Source organism: Hordeum vulgare, chromosome 7H (genome assembly GCF_904849725.1).
Source record: "Hordeum vulgare subsp. vulgare chromosome 7H, MorexV3_pseudomolecules_assembly, whole genome shotgun sequence".
Classification (NCBI taxonomy): Eukaryota; Viridiplantae; Streptophyta; class Magnoliopsida; order Poales; family Poaceae; genus Hordeum; species Hordeum vulgare.
The window spans coordinates 25,036,546-25,057,311 of record NC_058524.1 but is presented as its reverse complement, the minus strand read 5'-3'; the positions used below and the strand labels follow the sequence as shown (position 1 = coordinate 25,057,311).

Sequence of the window (20,766 nt, the reverse complement as noted above, 5' to 3'; positions counted from 1 at the left end):
AACAAGTCACCTGCACGCTCCATTGTTCCGGAGAACGGAGTCTTAGTCATCTTGCCCATGAGGCATGGTTCACACGTGTCAAGTGAATCAAAGTCAAGTGACTCCAAAAGTCCATCGGTATGGAGTTTCTTCATGCGCTTTACACCAATATGACCTAAGCGGCAGTGCCATAAAAACATGGCGCTATCATTGTTAACTCTAACTCTTTTGGTCTCAATGTTATGTATATGTGTATCATCGCTATCAAGATTCAATATGAACAATCCTCTCACATTGGGTGCATGACCATAAAAGATATTACTCATAGAAATAGAACCACCATTATTCTCTGACTTAAACGAGTGACCGTCTCGCAACAAACAATATCCAGATATAATGTTCATGCTTAACGCAGGCACTAAATAACAATTATTTAAGTTCATAACTAATCCTGATGGTAACTGAAGTGAAACTGTGCTGACGGTGATTGCATCAACCTTGGAACCATTTCCCACGCGCATCGTCACTTCATCTTTCGCCAGCCTTCGCTTATTCCGTAGTACCTGTTTGGAGTTGCAAATATGAGCAACAGAACCGATATCGAATACCCAGGCACTACTACGAGAGCTGGTTAAGTACACATCAATAAAATTTATATCGAATATACCTGATTTTTCCTTGGCCGCCTTCTTATCAGCCAGATACGTGGGGCAGTTGCGCTTCCAGTGACCCATACCCTTACAATAATAACACTCCGTTTCAGGCTTAGGTCCAACTTTGGGTTTCTTCGTTGGATTGGCAACATGCTTGCCACTCTTCTTGGAATTACCCTTCTTTCCTTTGCCGTTTCTCTTGAAACTAGTGCTCTTATTCACCATCAACATTTGATGCTCTTTACGGAGTTCTGATTCTGCGACTTTCAGCATCGCGAATACATCACCGGGTGACTTGTTCATCCCTTGCATGTTATAGTTCAACACAAAGCTCTTGTAGCTTGGTGGCAGTGATTGAAGAATTCTGTCAGTGATAGCCTCTTGCGGGAGTTCAATCCCCGGCTCAGCTAGACGGTTTGAGTACCCAGACATTTTGAACACATGTTCATTGACAGACGAATTCTCCTCCATCTTGCAAGCATAGAATTTATCGGAGGTCTCATACCTCTCGATCCGGGCGATCTTCTGAAAGATAAACTTCAACTCCTGGAACATCTCAAATTCTCCATGACGCTCAAAGCGACGTTGAAGTCCCGGCTCTAAGCCATACAAGACTGCACATTGAACTACTGAGTAGTCCTCCTTACGTGGTTCATCTCCTAGCGCAGCATTAAGGACATAATCCTTCTTCCCAGCTCGCAGGACCAACTTAAGATTACGAGCCCAGTGTACAAAGTTGCTTCCATCTTCTTTCAACTTAGCTTTCTCTAGGAACGTATTAAAATTCAGGGTGACTGTCGCATGAGCCATTGATCTACAACATAAATATTTTCAAAGTGGACTTAGACTATGTTCAAGATAATTAGAGTTTAACTAATCAAATTACTTGCTAAACTCCCACTCAAAAATTACATCTCTCTAGTCTTTTGAGTGGTACATGATCCAAATTCACTAACTCAAGTCCTATCATCATGTGAGTTGAGAATAGTTTCAGTGGTAAGCATCTCTATGCTAATCATATCAACTATACGATTCATGCTCGACCTTTCGGTCTCATGTGTTCCGAGGCCATGTCTGCACATGCTAGGCTCGTCAAGTTTAACCCGTTGTATGTGAACGTTGAGTCTATCACACCCGATCATCATGTGGTGTCTCGAAACGACGAACTGTAGCAACGGTGCATAGTCGGGGAGAATACAATTTCGTCTTGAAATTTTAGTGAGAAATCACCTAATAATTCTACCGTCGTTCTAAGAAAAATAAGGTGCATAAAAGGATTAACATCACATGCAATTCATAAGTGACATGATATGGCCATCATCTCGTGCTTCTTGATCTCCATCACCAAAGCACATGCATGATCTTCTTGTCACTGGCGCCACACCATGTTATCCATCATCATGATCTCCATCATCGTGCCGCCATCGAGGTTGTCGTGCAATCTATGCTATTACTACTAAAGCTACGACCTAGCAATATAGTAAACGCATCTGCAAACACAAACGTTAGTTTAAAGACAACCCTATGGCTCCTACCGGTTGCCGTAGCATCGACGTGCAAGTCGATATTAACTATTACAACATGATCATCTCATACATCCAATATATCACATCACGTCATTGGCCATATCAAATCACAAGCATACCCTACAAAAACAAGTGAGACGTCCTCTAATTTGATGTTGCATGTTTTACGTGGCTGCTATGGGTATCTAGTAGATCGCATCTTACTTACGCAAAAACCACAACGGAGATTTGCAAATTGATATTTAACCTCTCCAAGGACCGCCTCGGTCAAAACCAATTCAACTAAAGTTGAAGAAACCGACACCCATTGATACGTCTCAAACGTATCTATAATTTTTGATGGTTTCACGTTGTTATCTTGTCATCTTTGGATGTTTTATGTACCTTTTATATCTTTTTTGGGACTAACTTATTAATTCAGTGCCAAGTGCCAGTTCCTGTTTTTTCTGTGTTTTTGGCTCTTTTCAGATCTGATTTTGGAACGGAATCCAAACGGAATAAAATCCCCGAAATGATTTTTTTCCCGAACGGAAGAAGATCAGGGGGCCTGTGGGCCAAGCCAGGAGGGCTCCTCGGAGCCCACAAGCCCCCACTCCGCCACCAGGGGAGGCGGCAGTGGCAGGGCTTGTGGCCTCCCTGGCCGCCCCCTGACCTAGATCTTTGGCCTATATATTCCCTAAAATACAGCAAAAAATTAGGGGAGCCTCGAAAATACTTTTCCGCCGCCGCAAGCTTCCTTTTCCGCGAGATCTCATCTGGAGACTCTTCCCGGCGCACTGCCGGAGGGGACTTTGGAGTTGGAGGGCTTCTTCATCATCATCATCGCCCCTCCAGTGACTCGTGAGTAGTTCACTTCAGACCTACGGGTCTGTAGTTAGTACCTAGATGGCTTCTTCTCTCTCTTGGATCTTCAATACAAAGTTCTCCATGATCTTCATGGAGATCTATCCGATGTAATCTTCTTTGGCGGTGTGTTTGTCGAGATCCGATGAATTGTGGATTTTTGATCAAATTATCTATGAATTGTATTTGAGTCTTTGCTGATTTCTTATATGCATGATTTGATATCCTTGTAAGTCTCTCCGAGTATTGGGTTTTGTTTGGCCAACTAGATCTATGATTCTTGCAATGGGAGAAGTACTTGGTTTTGGGTTCTACCATGTGGTGACCTTTCCCAGTGACAGCAGGGGCAGCAAGGCACACATTAAGTAGTTGTCATCAAGGGTAACAAGATGGGCTCTGTCGTTGATATGAGATTGTCCATCTACATCATGTCATCTTGCTTAAGGCGTTACTCTGTTCTTTTGGACTTAATACATACACTAGATGCATGCTGGATAGCGTTCGACGTGTGGAGTAATAGTAGTAGATGCAGAAAGTATCGGTCTACTTGTTTTGGACGTGATGCATATAGATATAATCATTGCAATAGATATTGTCACGACTTTGCGCGGTTCTATCAATTGCTCGACAGTAATTTGTTCACCCACCGTCTACTTGCTTTCATTTGAGAAGCCACTAGTAAACACTACGGCCCCCGGGTCTATTCACATCCATCGTTTACACCTCCGCTTTTACTTTGCTTTGTCACTTTGTTGCTTTCAGTTCTCACTTGCGAACAATCTATAAGGGATTGACAACCCCTTCATAGCGTTGGGAGCAAGCTTTTGTGTTTGTGCAGGATCTTGTGATACTCCTCCACTGGATTGATACCTTGGTTCTCAAACCGAGGGAAATACTTACCACCGCTATGCTACATCACCCTTTCCGCTTCGAGGGAACACCAACGCAAGGCTCCATAGCCGTAGCAGAAGGATTCTTGGTGCCGTCGACATGACTATTCCTGTCGCCATTGCCGGGGAAGCACAACTGACATCACCCGTCAGTCATCTTTATGCAACGAGGTTGCACGACAATCGACGAAACCAGTCTTTCGAAAGCGTACGAATAATGTCAGTCTGGGCCGCTTTAATCCAACAATACCGCTGAATCGAGAAAAGACTAAGGAGGGCAGCAAATCATACATCACCGTCCACAAAACCCTTTGTGTTCTACTCGATATAACATCTACGCATGAACCTAGCTCATGATGCCACTGTTGGGGAACGTTGCATGGGAAACAAAAATTTCCTACTTACACGAAGACCTATCATGGTGATGTCCATCTACGAGAGGAGATTTGGATCTACGTACCCTTGTAGATCGCACAGCAGGAAGCGGTAAGAAATGCGGTTGACGTAGTGGAACGTACTCACGTCCCTCGATCCGCCCCGCGAACCATCCCATCATCCGTCCCGCGATCCGTCCCACGATCCGTTCCGATCTAGTGCCGAACGGACGGCACCTCCGCGTTCAGCAGACGTACAGGTCGACGATGATCTCGGCCTTCTTAATCCAGCAAGCAAGACGGAGAAGTAGATGATTTCTCCGGCAGCGTGACGGCGCTCCGGTGGTGGTGAGGATCTACTCCTGCACGGCTCCGCCCGAGCTCCGCAGAAATACGATCTAGAGGTAAAACTATGGTATCTAGATCTGAGTTGCACGTGGCAAAAGTTATCTCAAATCAGCCCTAAATCACCACTATCTATAGGAGGGAGGGGGAGGCTTTCCTTGAGGGCCAAGCTCTCAAGGGTGTGCCGGCCAAGGGAGAGGAGTCCTACTCCAATCCTATTCCAACAAGGATTGGAAAGTGGAGTCCTACTCTTCCTTCCCACCTCTCCTATTTTTCTTTTCCTTTGGTTTTCTTTCCTTGGCGCATAGGCCCTCTTGGGCTGTCCCACCAGCCCACTAAGGGCTGGTGTGCCACCCCTAGGGCCATTGGACTTCCCCTGGGTGGGTTGCCCCCCTCTCGGTGAACTTTTGGAACCCATTCGTAACTCCCGGTACATTCCCGGTAATGCCCGAAAACCTTCCGGTACCCAAGTGAAGTCATCCTATATATCAATCTTCGTCTCCGGACCATTCCCGAAACCCTTGTGACATCCGTGATCTCATCCGAGACTCCGAACAACATTCGGTAACCACACATATAACTCAACTATACTAAAACATCGCCGAACCTTAAGTGTGCAGACCCTGCGGGTTCGAGAACTATGTTGACATGCCCCGAGGCACTCCTCGGTCAATATCCAATAGCGGGACCTGGATGCCCATATTGGATCCTACATATTATCCCAAGATCTTATCGGTTGAACCTCAGTGTCAAGGATTCATATAATCCCGTATGCCATTCCCTTTGTCCTTCGGTATATTACTTGCCCGAGATTCGATCATCGGTATCCGCATGCCTATTTAAATCTCGTCACTGGCAAATCTCTTTACTCGTTCCATAATACAAGATCCCGTGACTTACACTTAGTCACATTGCTTGCAAGGCTTGTGTGTGATGTTGTATTACCGAGTGGGCCCCGTGATACCTCTCCGTCACACGGAGTGACAAATCCCAGTGTTGATCCTTATTAACTCAACAGACACCTTCGGAGAAACCTGTAGAGCACCTTTATAGTCACCCAGTTACGTTTTGACGTTTGATGCACACAAGGTATTCCTCCGGTGCGAGTGAGTTATATGATCTCATGGTCATGGGAACAAATACTTGACACGCAGAAAACTATAGCAATAAAACGACACGATCAATATGCTACATTCATAGTTTGGGTCTAGTCCATCACATGATTCTCCTAATTATGTGATCAAGTTATCAAGCAACAACACTTTGCACATAGTCAAAAACCTTGACTATCCTTGATCAACTGGCTAACCAACTAGAGGCTTGCTAGGGACATTGTTTTATCTATGTATCCACACATGTATCTATGTTTTCATTCAATACAATTATAGCATGGATAATAAACGATTATCTTAAACAGGAAATACAATAATAACTATTTATCATTTCCTCTAGGGCATATTTCCAACACCAACCCCTCCTCGCTTTGAGATGGAGAGCAAGGAGGCATTGTGCAAGAAGATACTGCAACTTGAGCTAGAGAATGAGGATCCTAGGAATTCCAACTTTATTCTCCAAAGCAAGAAAGATAACCCTACCTAGTCCTCACCACCACCTTCATCACCTTCACCACCAAAGGAGACTTGAGTATCGGGTATGGGCACTCCCCTTGGTTGTAGCCAAGCTTGGGGGAGGTGCCCCGGTATCATATCACACCACCAACTTTGCCTTTATTTACCTTATTTTGATTTTGAGTTTTTCTTTCTAATTAGCTGAATAAAATTTTATTTAGATCCCTTCTTTTCAAGAGTTTGCATAGTGATCTATCTATCTATCGATGTAATCATGTGTGAGATATATGATAAAGTTAGTTCAAGTTTGCTTTGTTTACTTTCATGTTACCATCAAAAATAAAGAAAAGAAATAGATGAAAAAGATCATGTGCTAAATCTTATGGTAAGTAATGACATTACACAAGGAAAATCTTATGGTCAATGATGCAATTCATGAAAAATGATAAGGGAGGAGAAGATTCACATGTAAATACACTATCTTGGAGATTGATACGTCTCCAACGTATCTATAATTTTTGATGGTTTCATGATATTATCTTGTCAAACTTTGGATGTTTTGCATGCCTTTTATATATTTTTTGGGACTAACTTATTAACTCAGTGCCACGTGCTAGTTCCTATTTTTTCCATGTTTTTGACCCCTTTCAAAGGAGATTTTGAAACGGAGTCCAAACGGAAGAAAACCCCCGAAAAGATTTTTTCTGGAACGGAAGAAGATCGGGAAGCTTGAGAGCCAAGGCATGGGAGCCTCAGGGGCCCCACAAGCCCCCACCCCGTGGCCAGGGGGGTAGGCCGCCCCACCTAGGCTTGTGGGCCCCCTGAGCATCCCCTGACCTAGGGCGTTGCGCCTATAAATTTCCTAAAAATCCCAAAAAAATCAGGAGATCGTCGAAATTACTTTTCCGCCACCGCAAGCTTCTGTCTCCGCAAGATCCCATCTGGGGCACGTTCTAGTGCCCTGCCGGGGGGGAGGGGATTCGGACACGGAGGGCTTCTTCATCAACTCCATGACCTCTTCGATGATGCGTGAGTAATTCACCATAGACCTAGGGGTCCATAGCTAGTAGCTAGATGGCTCCTTCTCTCTCTTGGATCTTCAATACAAAGTTCTCCATGATGTTCAGGGAGATCTATCCGATGTAATCTTCTTCTGCGGTGTGTTTGTCGAGATCCGATGAATTGTGGATTTATGATCAGATTATCTATGAATCTTATTTGAGTTTCTTCTGATCTCCCTTATGCATGATTTCATATCCTTGTAATTCTCTTCGAGTTGTGGGTTTTGTCTGGCCAACTAGATCTATGATTCTTGCACTGGGAGAAGTACTCGGTTTTGGGTTCATACCATGCGGTGACCTCACCCAGTGACAAAAGGGGTAGCGAGGCACGCATCGTGTTGTTCCCATCAAGGGTGAAAAGATGGGGTTTTCATCATTGCTTTGAGATTATCCCTCTACATCATGTCATCTTGCTTAAGGCGTTACTCTGTTCATCATGAACTTAATACACTAGATGCATGTTGGATAGCGGTCGATGTGTGGAGTAATAGCAGTAGATGCAGAAAGTATCAGTCTACTTGTCTCGGACGTGATGCCTATATGTATGATCATTGCCTTAGATATCGTCATGACTTTGCGCGGTTCTATCAATTGCTCGACAGTAATTTGTTCACCCACCATGATATTTGCTATTATGAGAGAAGCCTCTAGTGAATACTACGGCCCCCAGGGTCTACTCCACGCCATATTTTCAGCCTTACACTTTTTACTTCGTTGCACTTTCCGCCTTCAGATCTCACTTTGCAAACAATCTTGAAGGGATTGACAACCCCTTTGAAGCGTTGGGTGCAAGCTTGTTTGTGTTTGCGCAGGTACTCTGGACTTGACGAGGCCCTCCTTCTGGATCGATAACTTGGTTCTAAAACTGAGGGAAATACGTATTTCTCCTGTGCTGCATCACCCTTTCCTCTTCAAGGGAAAAACCGATGCAAACCAGAGAAGTAACAAGAAGAATTCCTAGCGCCAAGGAAGCACTTTTGTTGCCGCAGCAGAAGAATTTCTGGCACCGTTGTCGGGGAGGAAGATCAAGTCAAGGACTCATCCAAGTAGGTGTCGCAAACTCAACTCTTCAATTTACTTTGTTTGCCAGTTGCCTCTTGTTTTCCTCTTCCCCACTTCACCAATTTGCCTTTTCGTTCGCCCTTTTTCTCGCCTGCTCTTTGTTTGCTTGTGTGCTTGCTAGCTTGCTGAAGTCACCATGAATGAAAACACCAAACTTTGTGACTTCTCGAATACTAATAATAATGATTTTATTAGTACTCCGATTGCTCCCGCCACTAGTGCGGAGTCGTACGAAATCAATGTCGCTTTGCTGAATCTTGTTATGAAAGAGCAATTCTCTAGCCTTCCTAGTGAAGATGTCGCATCCCATCTCAATACCTTCATTGAGCTTTGCGATATGCAAAAGAAAAAAGATGTGAATAATGACGTGATTAAATTGAAACTTTTTTCCTTTCTCGTTGCGAGATCGCGCGAAAACTTGGGATAAGTGCAAAGATGCTTGGGATAAAATAGTATCGATTCTTGGGATAAGTGCAAAGATGCTAATATATCCAAGTATTTTCCGTCGGCTAAGATAATCTCTCTCCGTAATGATATCATGAATTTCAAGCAACTTGATCACGAACATGTTGCACAATCTTGGGAGAGAATGAAATTAATGATTAGAAAACGTCCCGCTCATGGCTTGAGTTTTTGGATGATTATTTAAATCTTGTACGCTGGCTTGAATTTCGCTTTTAGAAATATCTTGGACTCCGCCTCAGGTGGAACGTTCATGGAAATCACGTTAGGAGAAGCCACAAAGCTCTTAGACAACATCATGACGAACTAATCTCAGTGGCACACTGAAAGATCACCTACTAGTAAGAAGATACACACTATAGAAGAAATTAACTCGTTAAATGCTAAGATGGACAAGTTAATGAATTTGGTTGCTAGTAGAAGTGCTCCTTTGGATCCTAATGATATGCCCATGTCTTCTTTGATTGAGAGTAGCAACACTAGCTTGGACGTTAATTTTGTTGGTAGGAATAACTTTGGAAACAACAATGCTTTTAGAGGAAACTATGTTCCTAGGCATTTTCCTAGTACCTCCTCTAATAACTTTGGCAACTCCTACAACAATACTCATGGAAATTACAATAGATTAGCATCTGATCTAGAGACTAATATCAAAGAGTTCATCAACTCTCAAAAGATTTTTCAATGCGTCCATAGAGGAAAAACTACTCAAAATTGACGATTTGGCTAAGAGCGTTGATAGAATTTCTTGTGATGTTGATGCTTTGAAAGTTAGATGCGCTCCTCCCAAAATCAACATGGATGAAACTTTGAAAGCTATGCGTGTTTCCATGATTGAGAGTCAAGAAAGAACCGCCCAAATTCGTGCTAGACATGAATGGCTTAAAAAGGCGTGTTCTCGTGATGAGAATCACGAATATCTTAAAGTCCTTGGTGTGACTCCCATTGAATCTTTGTTTTCTTGTGTCAAACCTAATGATTATGGGGCTGGATATTAATCCACTTTGGTATAAAAGTGCCCCAATGATTCGGAGTCCATCTATCTTGATGCTAAAATCATTAAAAGTGGAGTAGAAGATGTTACAACTTTGAGTAGTAATGAAATTACTACCGTGGATTTCAAGGAATTCAATTATGATAGTTGCTCCTTGATTGAATGCATTTCTCTTATGCAATCCATGTTAAACTCTCCACACGCTTATAGCCAAAACAAGGCCTTTACCGATCATATCGTCGAAGCTATGATAAAATCTCTTGAAGAGAAACTTGAATTGGAAGTCTCTATCCCTAGAAAGCTTCATGATGAGTGGAAACCTACCATCAAAATCAAAATCAAAAACTATGAGTGCAATGCTTTGTGTGATTTGGGCGCTAGTGTTCCTGCGATTCCAAAGTCTTTATGTGATGTTGGGAGGCAACTGATACGTCCATTTTGCATCATGCTTACATGTTGATATTTATTGCTTTTTGGGCTGTTATATTACTTGTGGTACCATATTTATGCCTTTTCTTTCTTATTTTGCAAGGATTATTTGAAGAGGGAGAATTCAGGCAGCTGGAATTCTGGACTGGAAAAGGAGCAAATCCTAGTTCACTATTCTGCACATCTCCAAATGCCCTGAAAATTTACGTGGACTTTTTTAGGATTATATTAAAAATATTGGGCGAAAGAACTACCGGAGGGGGGGCACCAAGGCCCCACAAGCTTGCCCACCGCCACCACCCCCCTGGTGGCGCAGGGCAGGCTTGTGGGCTGCCTGAAGGCCCACTAGCCCCCCTCTTTTGCTATATGAAGCGTCCTGGTCTGGAAAAAATCATTCGGGAATTTTTTCGTGGTTTCGCCGCAGCCACGAGGCGTAACTTGAGCAGATCCAATATAGAGCTCCGGCAGGACGATCTTGCCGGGGAAACTTCCCTCCCGGAGGGGGAAATCGTCGCCATCATCATCACCAACACTCCTCTCGTCGGAGGGGAGGCATCTTCATCAACATCTTCATCAGCACCATCCCCTCTCCAATCCCTAGTTCATCTCTTGTAACCAATCTTCGTATCGCGACTCTGATTGGTACTTGTAAGGTTGCTAGTAGTGTTGATTACTCTTTGTAGTTGATGCTTGTTGGATTACTTGGTGGAAGAGTTTATGTTCAGATCCTTGATGCTATTCATTACACCTATGGTCATGATTATGATTATGTCTTGTGAGTAGTTACTTTTGTTCCTGAGGATATGGGATAAGTCATGCTAATAATAGTCATGTGAATTTGGTATTCATTCGGTATTTTGATATGATGTTTGTTGTTTTTCCTCTAGTGGTGTTATGTGAACGTCGACTACATAACACTTCACCATATTTGGGCCTAGAGGAAGGCATTGGGGAGTAGTAAGTAGATGATAGGTTGCTGGAGTGACACAAGCTTAAACCCCAGTCTATGTGTTGCTTCGTGAGGGGTTGATTTGGATCCACTAGTTTAATGCTATGGTTAGACTTTTTCTTAATTCTTCTTTTATAGTTGCGGATGCTTGCGAGAGAGGTTAATCATAAGTGGGATGTTTGTCCAAGTAAGGGCAGTACCCAACCGCCGGTCCACCCACATATCGAACTATCAAAGTCACGAACGCGAATCATATGAACATGATGAAACTAGCATGACAGAAATTCCCGTGTGTCCTCGGGAGCGTTTTTCCTCCTATAAGACTTTGTTCAGGCTTGTCCCTTGCTACAAAAGGGATTGGGCCACTTGCTGCACCGTTGCTACTACTTGTTACTTGTTACTCTTTGCTTTCTACGTTTCACCTCGCTACACAATCACTTGTTACTGCTACTTTCAGTGCTTGCAGTTATTACCTTGCTGAAATCCGTTTATCAGAGCCTTTTGCTCCTCGTTGGGTTCGACACTCTTACTTATCAAAAGGACTACGATTGATCCCCTATACTTGTGGGTCATCAGCAACCCAATGAATTTATCTTTTTCTTTCTGTTTTGTTGCGTCTACACTTTCATAATTCTGTTGTGATTGTCTTTTTTGTGTTTCTTTTTGTGTTTGAGCCAAGCAAAATCTTTATGACTAGTCTTGGTAATGGTTATTTGATCCTGCTGGAAAAAGACAGAAACTTTTCGCTCACGAGATGATTTTTCATTTTTATTCAGAAAGAGCTTTTGAGTTGATTCTTTTTTCTGCTGGTTGATATGCGTTTTTCCCAGGCCGTCGTAATTTTTCAGATTTGTTTAGGTACCAGAAGTATACGAAGTAGACAGATTGCTACAGATTGGTCTGTTTTTGACAGATTTTGTTTTTGTTGAGTTGGTTGCTTGTTTTGATGAAACTATGGTTAGTATCGGGGGTACTGATACGTCTCCATCGTATCTACTTTTCCAAACTCTTTTGCCCTTGTTTTGGACTCTAATTTACATGGTTTGAATGGAACTAACCTGGACTGACCCTGTTTTTAGCAGAATTGCCTTGGTGTTATTTTTGTGCCGAAATCAAAGTTCTCCAAACGTCCTGAAAATATACGGGGAGCAGTTTTGGAATAAGAAAAATATCTGCGCCAAGTTCCACCTCAGGGGGTGGGCCAGTGGGCCACAAGCCCTGGCTCCGCCACCACCCCCCTAGTGGCGGTGGGCAGGCTTGTGGGGCCCACACGGCTCTGCCGCCCCCAACTCCAGCTCTATAAGATCCCTTTCGTCCCAAAAAAAATAAAAAGAGAAGTTTTTGTCGCGTTTGCGATACGGAGGCGCCACCACCACCTGTTCTTCATCTGGAGGGCAGATCTGGAGTCCGTCTTGGGCTCCGGAGAGGGGAAATCGTCGCCATCGTCATCATCAACCTTCTTCCCTCTCAAATTCCATGAAGCTCTTCGTTGTTCGTGAGTAATATATTCGTAGGCTCGCAGGATGGTGATGAGTAGGATGAGATCTATCATGTAATCGAGTTAGTTTTGATGGGGATTGATCCCTAGTATCCACTATGTTCTGAGATTGATGTTGCTACTACTTTGCCATGCTTAATGCTTGTCACTAGGGCCCGAGTGCCATGATTTCAGATCTGAAATTATTATGTTGTCACCAATATATGTGTGTTTTAGATCCGATCTTGCAAGTTGTAGTTACCTACTATGTGTTATGATCCGGCAACCCCGGAGTGACAATAACCGAACCACTCCCGGTGATGACTATAGTTTGAGGAGTTCATGTGTTCACCAAGTGCTAATGCGTTGGTCCGGTTCTTTATTAAAAGGAGAACCTTAATATCCCGTAGTTTCCTTTTGAACCCCGCTGCCACGGGAGGGTTGGACAATAGATGTCATGCAAGTTCTTTTCCCTAAGCACGTATGACGACACACGGAATGCATCCCTACATCACATTGACGAACGGGAGCTAGCCACATATCTCTCCGTGTTATAACTGTTGTATGATGAATATCATCCAAACAAATCACCGACCCATTGCCTACGAGTTTGTCCTACTGCTGCTGTTACTTGTCTTGCTCTGCTGCTGCTACTACTATTGCTACTGCTGTTACTTATTTTGCTCTGCTCTTGCTGCTACTACTGTTGCTACTGCTGTTACTTGTTTTGCTCTGCTGCTGCTGCTACTGTTGCTATTACTGTCGCTTGCTACTGTTGCTACTTGCTACTGTTGTCACTACTGCTGTTCCTTGCCGCTACTATTGCTCGTTACACTGCCGTTACTCGCTACTTTGTTGTTACTACTGTGCTTGCAGATACTAATCTTTCAGGTGTGGTTGAATCTGACAAATGCAGCTGCTAATACTTGAGAGTATTCTCTCACCTCCCGTCGTGCAAACCAACAAATTGGGTCGAATACTCTACCCTCGAAAACTGCTGCGAACCCACGCGCTGGTGGGCTATCAACAACATTCTTCTAGTTCCGTTGCCGGGGAGTGCAAGCAGCATTCTTCTGGTGCCGTTGCAAGGGAAGGTTTGTTGTCATCAGCATTCGTCTAGCATTCGCCAGAGATTGCAATCAACATTTTTCTAGCGCCGTTGCCGGGGAGGTGTTGCTATATTCTCTGAGTCACTTGGGATTTATATCTGCTGATCACTACGAAGAATCTAAAGGATCCGAAGACCAAAGTCTTTCCCTCAACTACGAGGGGAGGTAAGGAATTGCCATCTAGCTCTGCACTTGATTCACCTTCAGTTATGAGTAAGTTTGCGACATCACCTCCTGCTAGAAATCTTGATATGTCGCCTGTGCTTGATGATGCTTGTGATACTACTGCTAGAGATGCTATGCTTGATACTATGTCTGATGATACTATGCCTGATGATACTATGCTTGATACTATGCCTGCTACTGCTAGAGATGCTATGCTTGATACTATGCCTGATACTGCTAGAGATGCTATGCTTGATACAATGCCTGATACTGCTAGAGATGCCATGCTTGATACTGCTTTGCCTGATGATGCTAGAGATGCTATTTTGCCTGATGATGCTATGCTTGATACGGCTAGAGATGCTACTTTGCCTGATGTTCCACTAGGAGTGTTCCTTGATGCTCATATTGCTAGAGTTACTGCCAATGCTAGTGATGCTTCTGAAACTGCCGATACTATTGAGATAGAACCAGTTTTTGCTCCTGCTAGATCTAGCTCTCCTAGATATAGTTGGGGAGAACAATACACAGGGAGTAGTTATTAGTTTTGTTTGTGGTTTTTCGTTAACATCTGAATACTATGTGTTCCCAAATCTGCATTTCGGTATCCGAAACGTTAGTGACCGATGCTTTTCTTTTGATGCATAAAATTTTATTTTCCCATGAGCTCTTGGCACATGTCAAAGAAAATATGCATATTGTATTTTCTAATAATAACAAGAGTATCATGCTTTTGAATGCATTCAAATATAATCCAGGTGTATGGTTACGTTAAAAACTATTATGTTTCTCAAATAAACTTTCAAAGGCTTAGTAACTATGTGATTTCATTATTAGTTCTTTTTTAACATAAACAATGTTCATAAAAATTATATTCAACTAATTTAGTAGCAAGTGGCTACAACTCTTTTAGATGAGATATAGTTTGGTCTCATTCACTTTAAATACAAAGACAGATACAAAATAGTATTACATCTATCTCAGCACACACTCGTATCTTGAAGTATCAAATGCAATGGCTACAAAGGTGGATGAGACATAACTGAAACTCAGATAGATGAGTTATAGCAAAGCTGAATTTAGTCTATAAATAACTAGCCTGTGCAGTCGCACGGGTTGAACTATTTGCAACAAGGTTAAACAGCAAATATGTCGCTATAACACCAGTGCGTCGACTTGGTTAACCCAACTGTACTTGTCCATGTACGGGTTGGTAGTGGTGCCCTCCGGTGGCGGTGGATACTCGTCGATGCAGTCTGCCCACGCGCCCTTGTCAGCCATGTCGCCGGTCACCTCCCACACGCAACTGTTGCACTTAAATCCGGAGCCAAAGGTGAGCATGAACGCCCTGTCCCCTTTCTTCAGCCTCCCCTTGGCCTCCATGTACGACATCACGTACCAGAGACTGCTGGCGGACGTGTTCCCCCACCGACACAGTGTCATCAGCGCAGGCTCCACGTCGTCGGCGTCCAGACCGAGGCTCTCCTTTACAGCCTTGACGACGGCGGCGCCGCCGGGGTGGAGGCAGTAGTGCTCCACGCCGGTCTTAAAGTTGACCTTGCGAAGTCGTCCGTCTGACTTCGCTTGCACAGGGGACTGGGATAGGAGTTTGCTGGATACGTATTGGGCGGCGAACCGCAGCAACTCGGACACGGGGAGGACACGCCGGGCGAGGCGCCGTAGGTTGAGGGTCAATGCCCGGACAGCGGCCTTGGGCAAATCCTTGCTGAGGCTGATCCCGACGTGCCCGTCCTCATCCTCCCGCTGTAGCGCGCACGTGTGCGCCTCGTCGTCGGCGCAGGTGTTTGTGCGCACGAGATGGCGGAGCACCATCTTGGCGCGCCCGCGGAGCGACGGGTTGTTGGTGAGCAGCACGGCGGAACCCCCGCTGCGGAAGAGGCAGTTGCCCATCATCATGGACTTGTCCTTGCCGGAGTACCAACTGGGAGCGATGGACTCCGACGAGACAACGAGAGCTAGCGACGCCGGCCGCGTGCGCAGAGCTCTGCGCGCGAGGTCCAGCGAGATCAGGCTGGCGCTGCATCCCATGCCGGAGAGGTTGTATTCGGCGACGTCCTCACGCATTCCGAAGCGGCGAACGATCCTAGAGGCGAGCGACGGCGCGGGTGCGAACAAGGAGACATTGACGACCAGCACGTCGACATCGCGGGGAGCGAAGCCGCTCCTGAGGAAGAGCTCGGCGATGGCTTCGTCGAATAAGGCGTCCATCTCGTCCAGCGCGTCCTGGTGGGTGGGCGAATCCTCGCGACACTCCAGGATGTTGCGCGGGCAGTAGCTCTCCTCCCCGATGCCGGACCCGACAATGACGCGCAGGAGGAACCGGTACTCTGGGACACCGAGGCGCTTGTTACGCGTGACTACCCTGCCAACGGTATCCGAGCTCACCTTGCGGTCGTCACACGGCCTATGGCACACGTAGTCAAGCAGGTAGCACCGCGAGTGCCGCCGACGGGCGAGAGCCGTGCGCACCAGGGAACTCACCGCATGCACAAGGAGAAGCACTACGGTAAGAATAAGAAGCGACTCCATCGGATCCGCGTCAACGCTCCGCATGCTTCATTTCCCTGGGAAATTAGAGAGCAGGGTTTATATAGGCGTACCTCGCCCTCACCAGAGAGTGTGTACAGTTTGCAACTTTGCGTGCATTAAATTCGAGATTACTTCACTTCAGGGTAACACTTAGTCGGGTAATAATAGATAGTATCGTATACTATTATCATGCATATGATACTAGTGTATGATACTAAATCCGTAATGCATAGTATCATATGTTACTAATACTAGCACAAATGTCCGTGCGTTGCAACGGAAGAAAAATAAACAATAAAAAAATATAGTCCATTGGTAAAAACGTGCGTGGATACTGTCAAAAAAAGACACATACGTAAGGTCTTAAATTATAAAATATGTACAAAAAAAACCTAGTGCAAGTACATCATGTCCAAAGATTATGACATTTTCCAAATATTGATGCTTAACTTAACATGTTACAATACAAATAGCCGGTATGAAATAAAGACAAATATTGATTAGCATTGTATCCTATATAGTATTTTTTTTTAAATAACATATAAAATAACAACATATTCAAACTCTGCACATTTTTTTAATCAAGTTTCATATATAACATGTTTAAATTGGATTTACGATTTAAAAGATATTGTTATTTGAAAATAGATATTTATTCTGAATGGACTTCAAGGTTATTAACACATATGTGAGGGGTTTACGTAAAAAAATATTAAAAACGATTCACTCTGAGTACAATTTGGACCGCGGGTTATTTAGCACGAAAGTGAGGGGGTCTTGTGTAAAATGTGAAACAAAACGGTTCGGTCTCACTTATAAACGGACTGCGGGTTAATTAGAGAAAACTACAGGGGCCTTTCTGCAAAAGCGCCACGACGGACAACAGAAGCCATCGGTGCTTTATTATTAGGGAGAGATAGGATAGTTCATTTATTGCCATGCAAAACACATAGTACCACATTTTAATATGATACGGTATCATAATATGATACTTAACTCTCTCTTTCTTCATTTAATTCTATGTCACCTCATCAAAATTGATTAAGACTGGTCGTAATGGGAGTATCATAAGTAGTATCATGCATGCCAACTAGGTATATTTGATGAGGTGGCATGAAATTAAATGAGGAAAGAGAGGGTTGAGTATCATATTATGATACCGTATCATATTAAATGTTGTGCTACTATGTGTCATGCATGTCAATAAATGAACTATTTCATGAGACTAGTACATGATACTATGCATTACGGATGTAGTATCATACACTAGTATCATATGCATGATACTACTATATGATACTCCCCATTATAACCAGCCTAATTGACATGCATGATACTACATATGATACTCCCATTACGGGCAGCCTTAGAGCAACTCTAACAGGCGTGGCGCGCATTAAAATAAAATTACAGCGTCTGAGCATGTCCAAGCGGCGCTAACCGCCGCACGCGCAAATATCATTTTACAGCATCGAAATAATAAAAAATAGCGCATCGAAAAGCGCTGGCTCCAACGATGGTGGTAAAATATTGCGTGCGCGAGCCGCTCCAGCGGACGCGCTATAACTCAACACGCGCGAGCAACCGACGCTTGCAACTTGTTCATTTTAAAAACAATATAGATATTTCAAACATAAAAAAAGACATAGCATAGTTCAATTACACGTGCCACATCAATCAAGCAAGTTCATGACATAAAAAAGTTCTGACAAAGAAATGACACATCAACAATCATGCCTCATCTTCGTCCTCCGTTTCTTCATCCTCATCCGAAGACGATTCTGAATGACGCCACCCGCCGAGGTCGTCCGTGGCGCCATGAAAAGGCTGCGCGCGAGACCGGTGCTCGGAGGAGCTCCGGCGGAGACGAGCCCAAAGCTCGTCGGGCTAGGGTTTGCGTCGGCGCTTGCGGCAGCGGCGTTGGTGGCGGAGGGATCCCGGGCATAGGAGGGAGTGAGGGGGATGCCGACGCGACTGTCCATCGGGCGGTTTCGACGGCGTCGGCACGGACCGGGCGAAGGCGCGGGGTGGGAGCGGAGTGGTAGAGCGAGCGCTCGAGTGTCCAGCGCGCGGTAGCGGGCGCACGAAATATGGGGTGCGCAATGTGGTTTCGTCCAGTGCGCTGAACCGTTTATGCCACGCGCGTGTTTTTTGTGCCTTTGCTGGAGCGTCCAGAGCGGCTACGCGCGCGCAATAGACTCGTTTTTTCCAGCGCGGCGTTTATATAGAGCGGTTGTTGGAGATGCTCTCAAACGAATTTATTAGCGCACGACATGGCGCCTGCTCCAGCATATGTTGTAAAATATGGTGCGAAGATTTCGCTCCAGCAGACAACGCAAAATGCAGCATGCGCGAGCAGCCAGACGCGTGTCTGTCGGTGCGCGCGAGAAGCCGGCGCTATGATATTTCAAACGTTAAAAAAATATGCATTCAAGCAACATAGCATAGTTCAATTTGATGGCATAGTTCAATTTCATGGCATAGTTCAAAATCATCCAAGCAAAATCATGAAAAATAGAAGTTCACGTACAAATAAATGGCATATGGACAATCATGCATCATCTTGTTCCTCCTCTTCTTCGACATCTTCTTCGTCTGAGGACGAAGACGATTCTTCATCCTCGTTGTGAGCCTTGCGTCTGTCTACGTGACTATTTTCAATGATATCATGCGAAGCGATGTGTGATAGACCGAAAGCCATGCGTGCACCCATGTTATCCGGAGGAGCTCCCATGCCATCCATGAGAGAAGCAATGCCTCCCATATTCGCTCTCATGCCTCTCAAGCCTCACATGATAGCTTCGAAGCCACCTAAGCCTCCTGTAGATGTTTTCATGCCTTGCATGCCGCCCATGATAGCTCCGAAGGCATCCATGGCTCCCATGCTTGTTCCCAATCCCTCATGGTAGCTCTCAAGCCTCTGAAGCCTCCCATGGCCATGGATCCTTTTCGGACCAAGATTTCATCGCGGGGAAGATTGATGAAGTCCTTTTGCCTATCACTGAAGTCAGATGTGTCCATCAAGAACAAGTATTCCTCCCATACCAATAATCTAGCTCGCTGCTCCATGGCCAATTTCTTATCCTCAAATTCCACCTTTCTCTCCTCGGCCACCACCCTCCTCTCGTCGGCCACCGCATCTTGGCTCCTTGCCATCCTCCTCACCACAGTTGCTTCCTTTCTTGCCTTCACTATAGCATCCATAGCATTCTTTAGCTCATCATATCCTCTCTTCTTATTCTATTATTTGCTTCTTTCTTACTTACATTTGGTCTTTTCGGCTTGGAGTAGAAAACCGAGTTTGGTGTAGGGCTCCTCCAACGGTTGCATCCATAGACACAACCATGCATGGCATAGCAAGATGTCTTCGTTGGTGGTGTAGGTTCCCGCTCTTCCTTTCGGTGTCTCGATGATTCCCTCACCATCTTCATCCACCTCATACTCATGATCATCTCCTTGCACTTCATTGGTTTGAGATTAATAAGAATTGTTGGAGCCAACACTCATAGTTGACATATATGTGTCATTATCCAAACTACAAAGCACATGGAAGAAAACTAAGCTATTCATATGTATCCATTTATGTAAGAAAACAAAAACAAAAAAAGAATGAAACATACCTTGTGGGCATTTTGTCAAACACCTTGTCCGCAGCGAGCGCCTGCGCAACAAATTGCGATCTCTCCGACGCTTCTACACTCGGCGGAGCCATGGTCGGACGCCCCTGCAGATTTCTTCTTCGACGGCCTAGTAGTGCCATCCATTGCCTTTTTCTTTCGGGATGTCGTCTTTGTCGTCTCCGTCGCTGCATTCGGTCACTTGGAGACGGGGGCCATGGCTTTACGGTGGGCTGTGGCGCCACGCCAACCAGTGCGGTCGTCCACGACGCCATGAACATGCCGCGCGAGGCTGATACTTCGAGGTGGGGCGACGGCGGGGCTACTTCGGGTATTCATTATACCATTCGTGTGATAAGTATCGGAGTATAAAAATTAATATCTAGCGAGATTTAAATCCAACACCTATATTCTTAGTGCAAGCATGGCAGCCAACCAGGCCACTGTCTTGTTGCGACTAATTGCAACCTCCAGATTTAAAAGGCCAGCAACCATCAATTGGGTTAGGTTGACAGTACGTCCGCTGATTGAACGAGTTAATCACTCGCCATGCCAAGCCATCCCAAAGACAGGTTAGGTTGACAGTACGTCCGCTGATTGAATGAGTTAATCACTCGCCATGCCAAGCCATCCTAAAGGCTGGGGCGAGTCTTGGTTTTACTGCCGGGAGACTTCGCCTGAGGGCGAGAACAAGCTTCTCGGTTATAGGGAAG

At 44.8% G+C, this 20,766-nt stretch overlaps 1 protein-coding gene across 1 annotated transcript; it reads right to left on the bottom strand.

The window, feature by feature from the left end:
* Positions 1–15,041: 15,041 nt before the first annotated feature.
* Positions 15,042–16,445, bottom strand: LOC123406946 (3-ketoacyl-CoA synthase 19-like). The gene has a single exon (XM_045099964.1). It carries the CDS (start codon positions 16,434–16,436, stop codon positions 15,042–15,044), a length of 1,395 nt encoding a protein of 464 aa, XP_044955899.1. The 5' UTR covers positions 16,437–16,445.
* Positions 16,446–20,766: the final 4,321 nt, after the last annotated feature.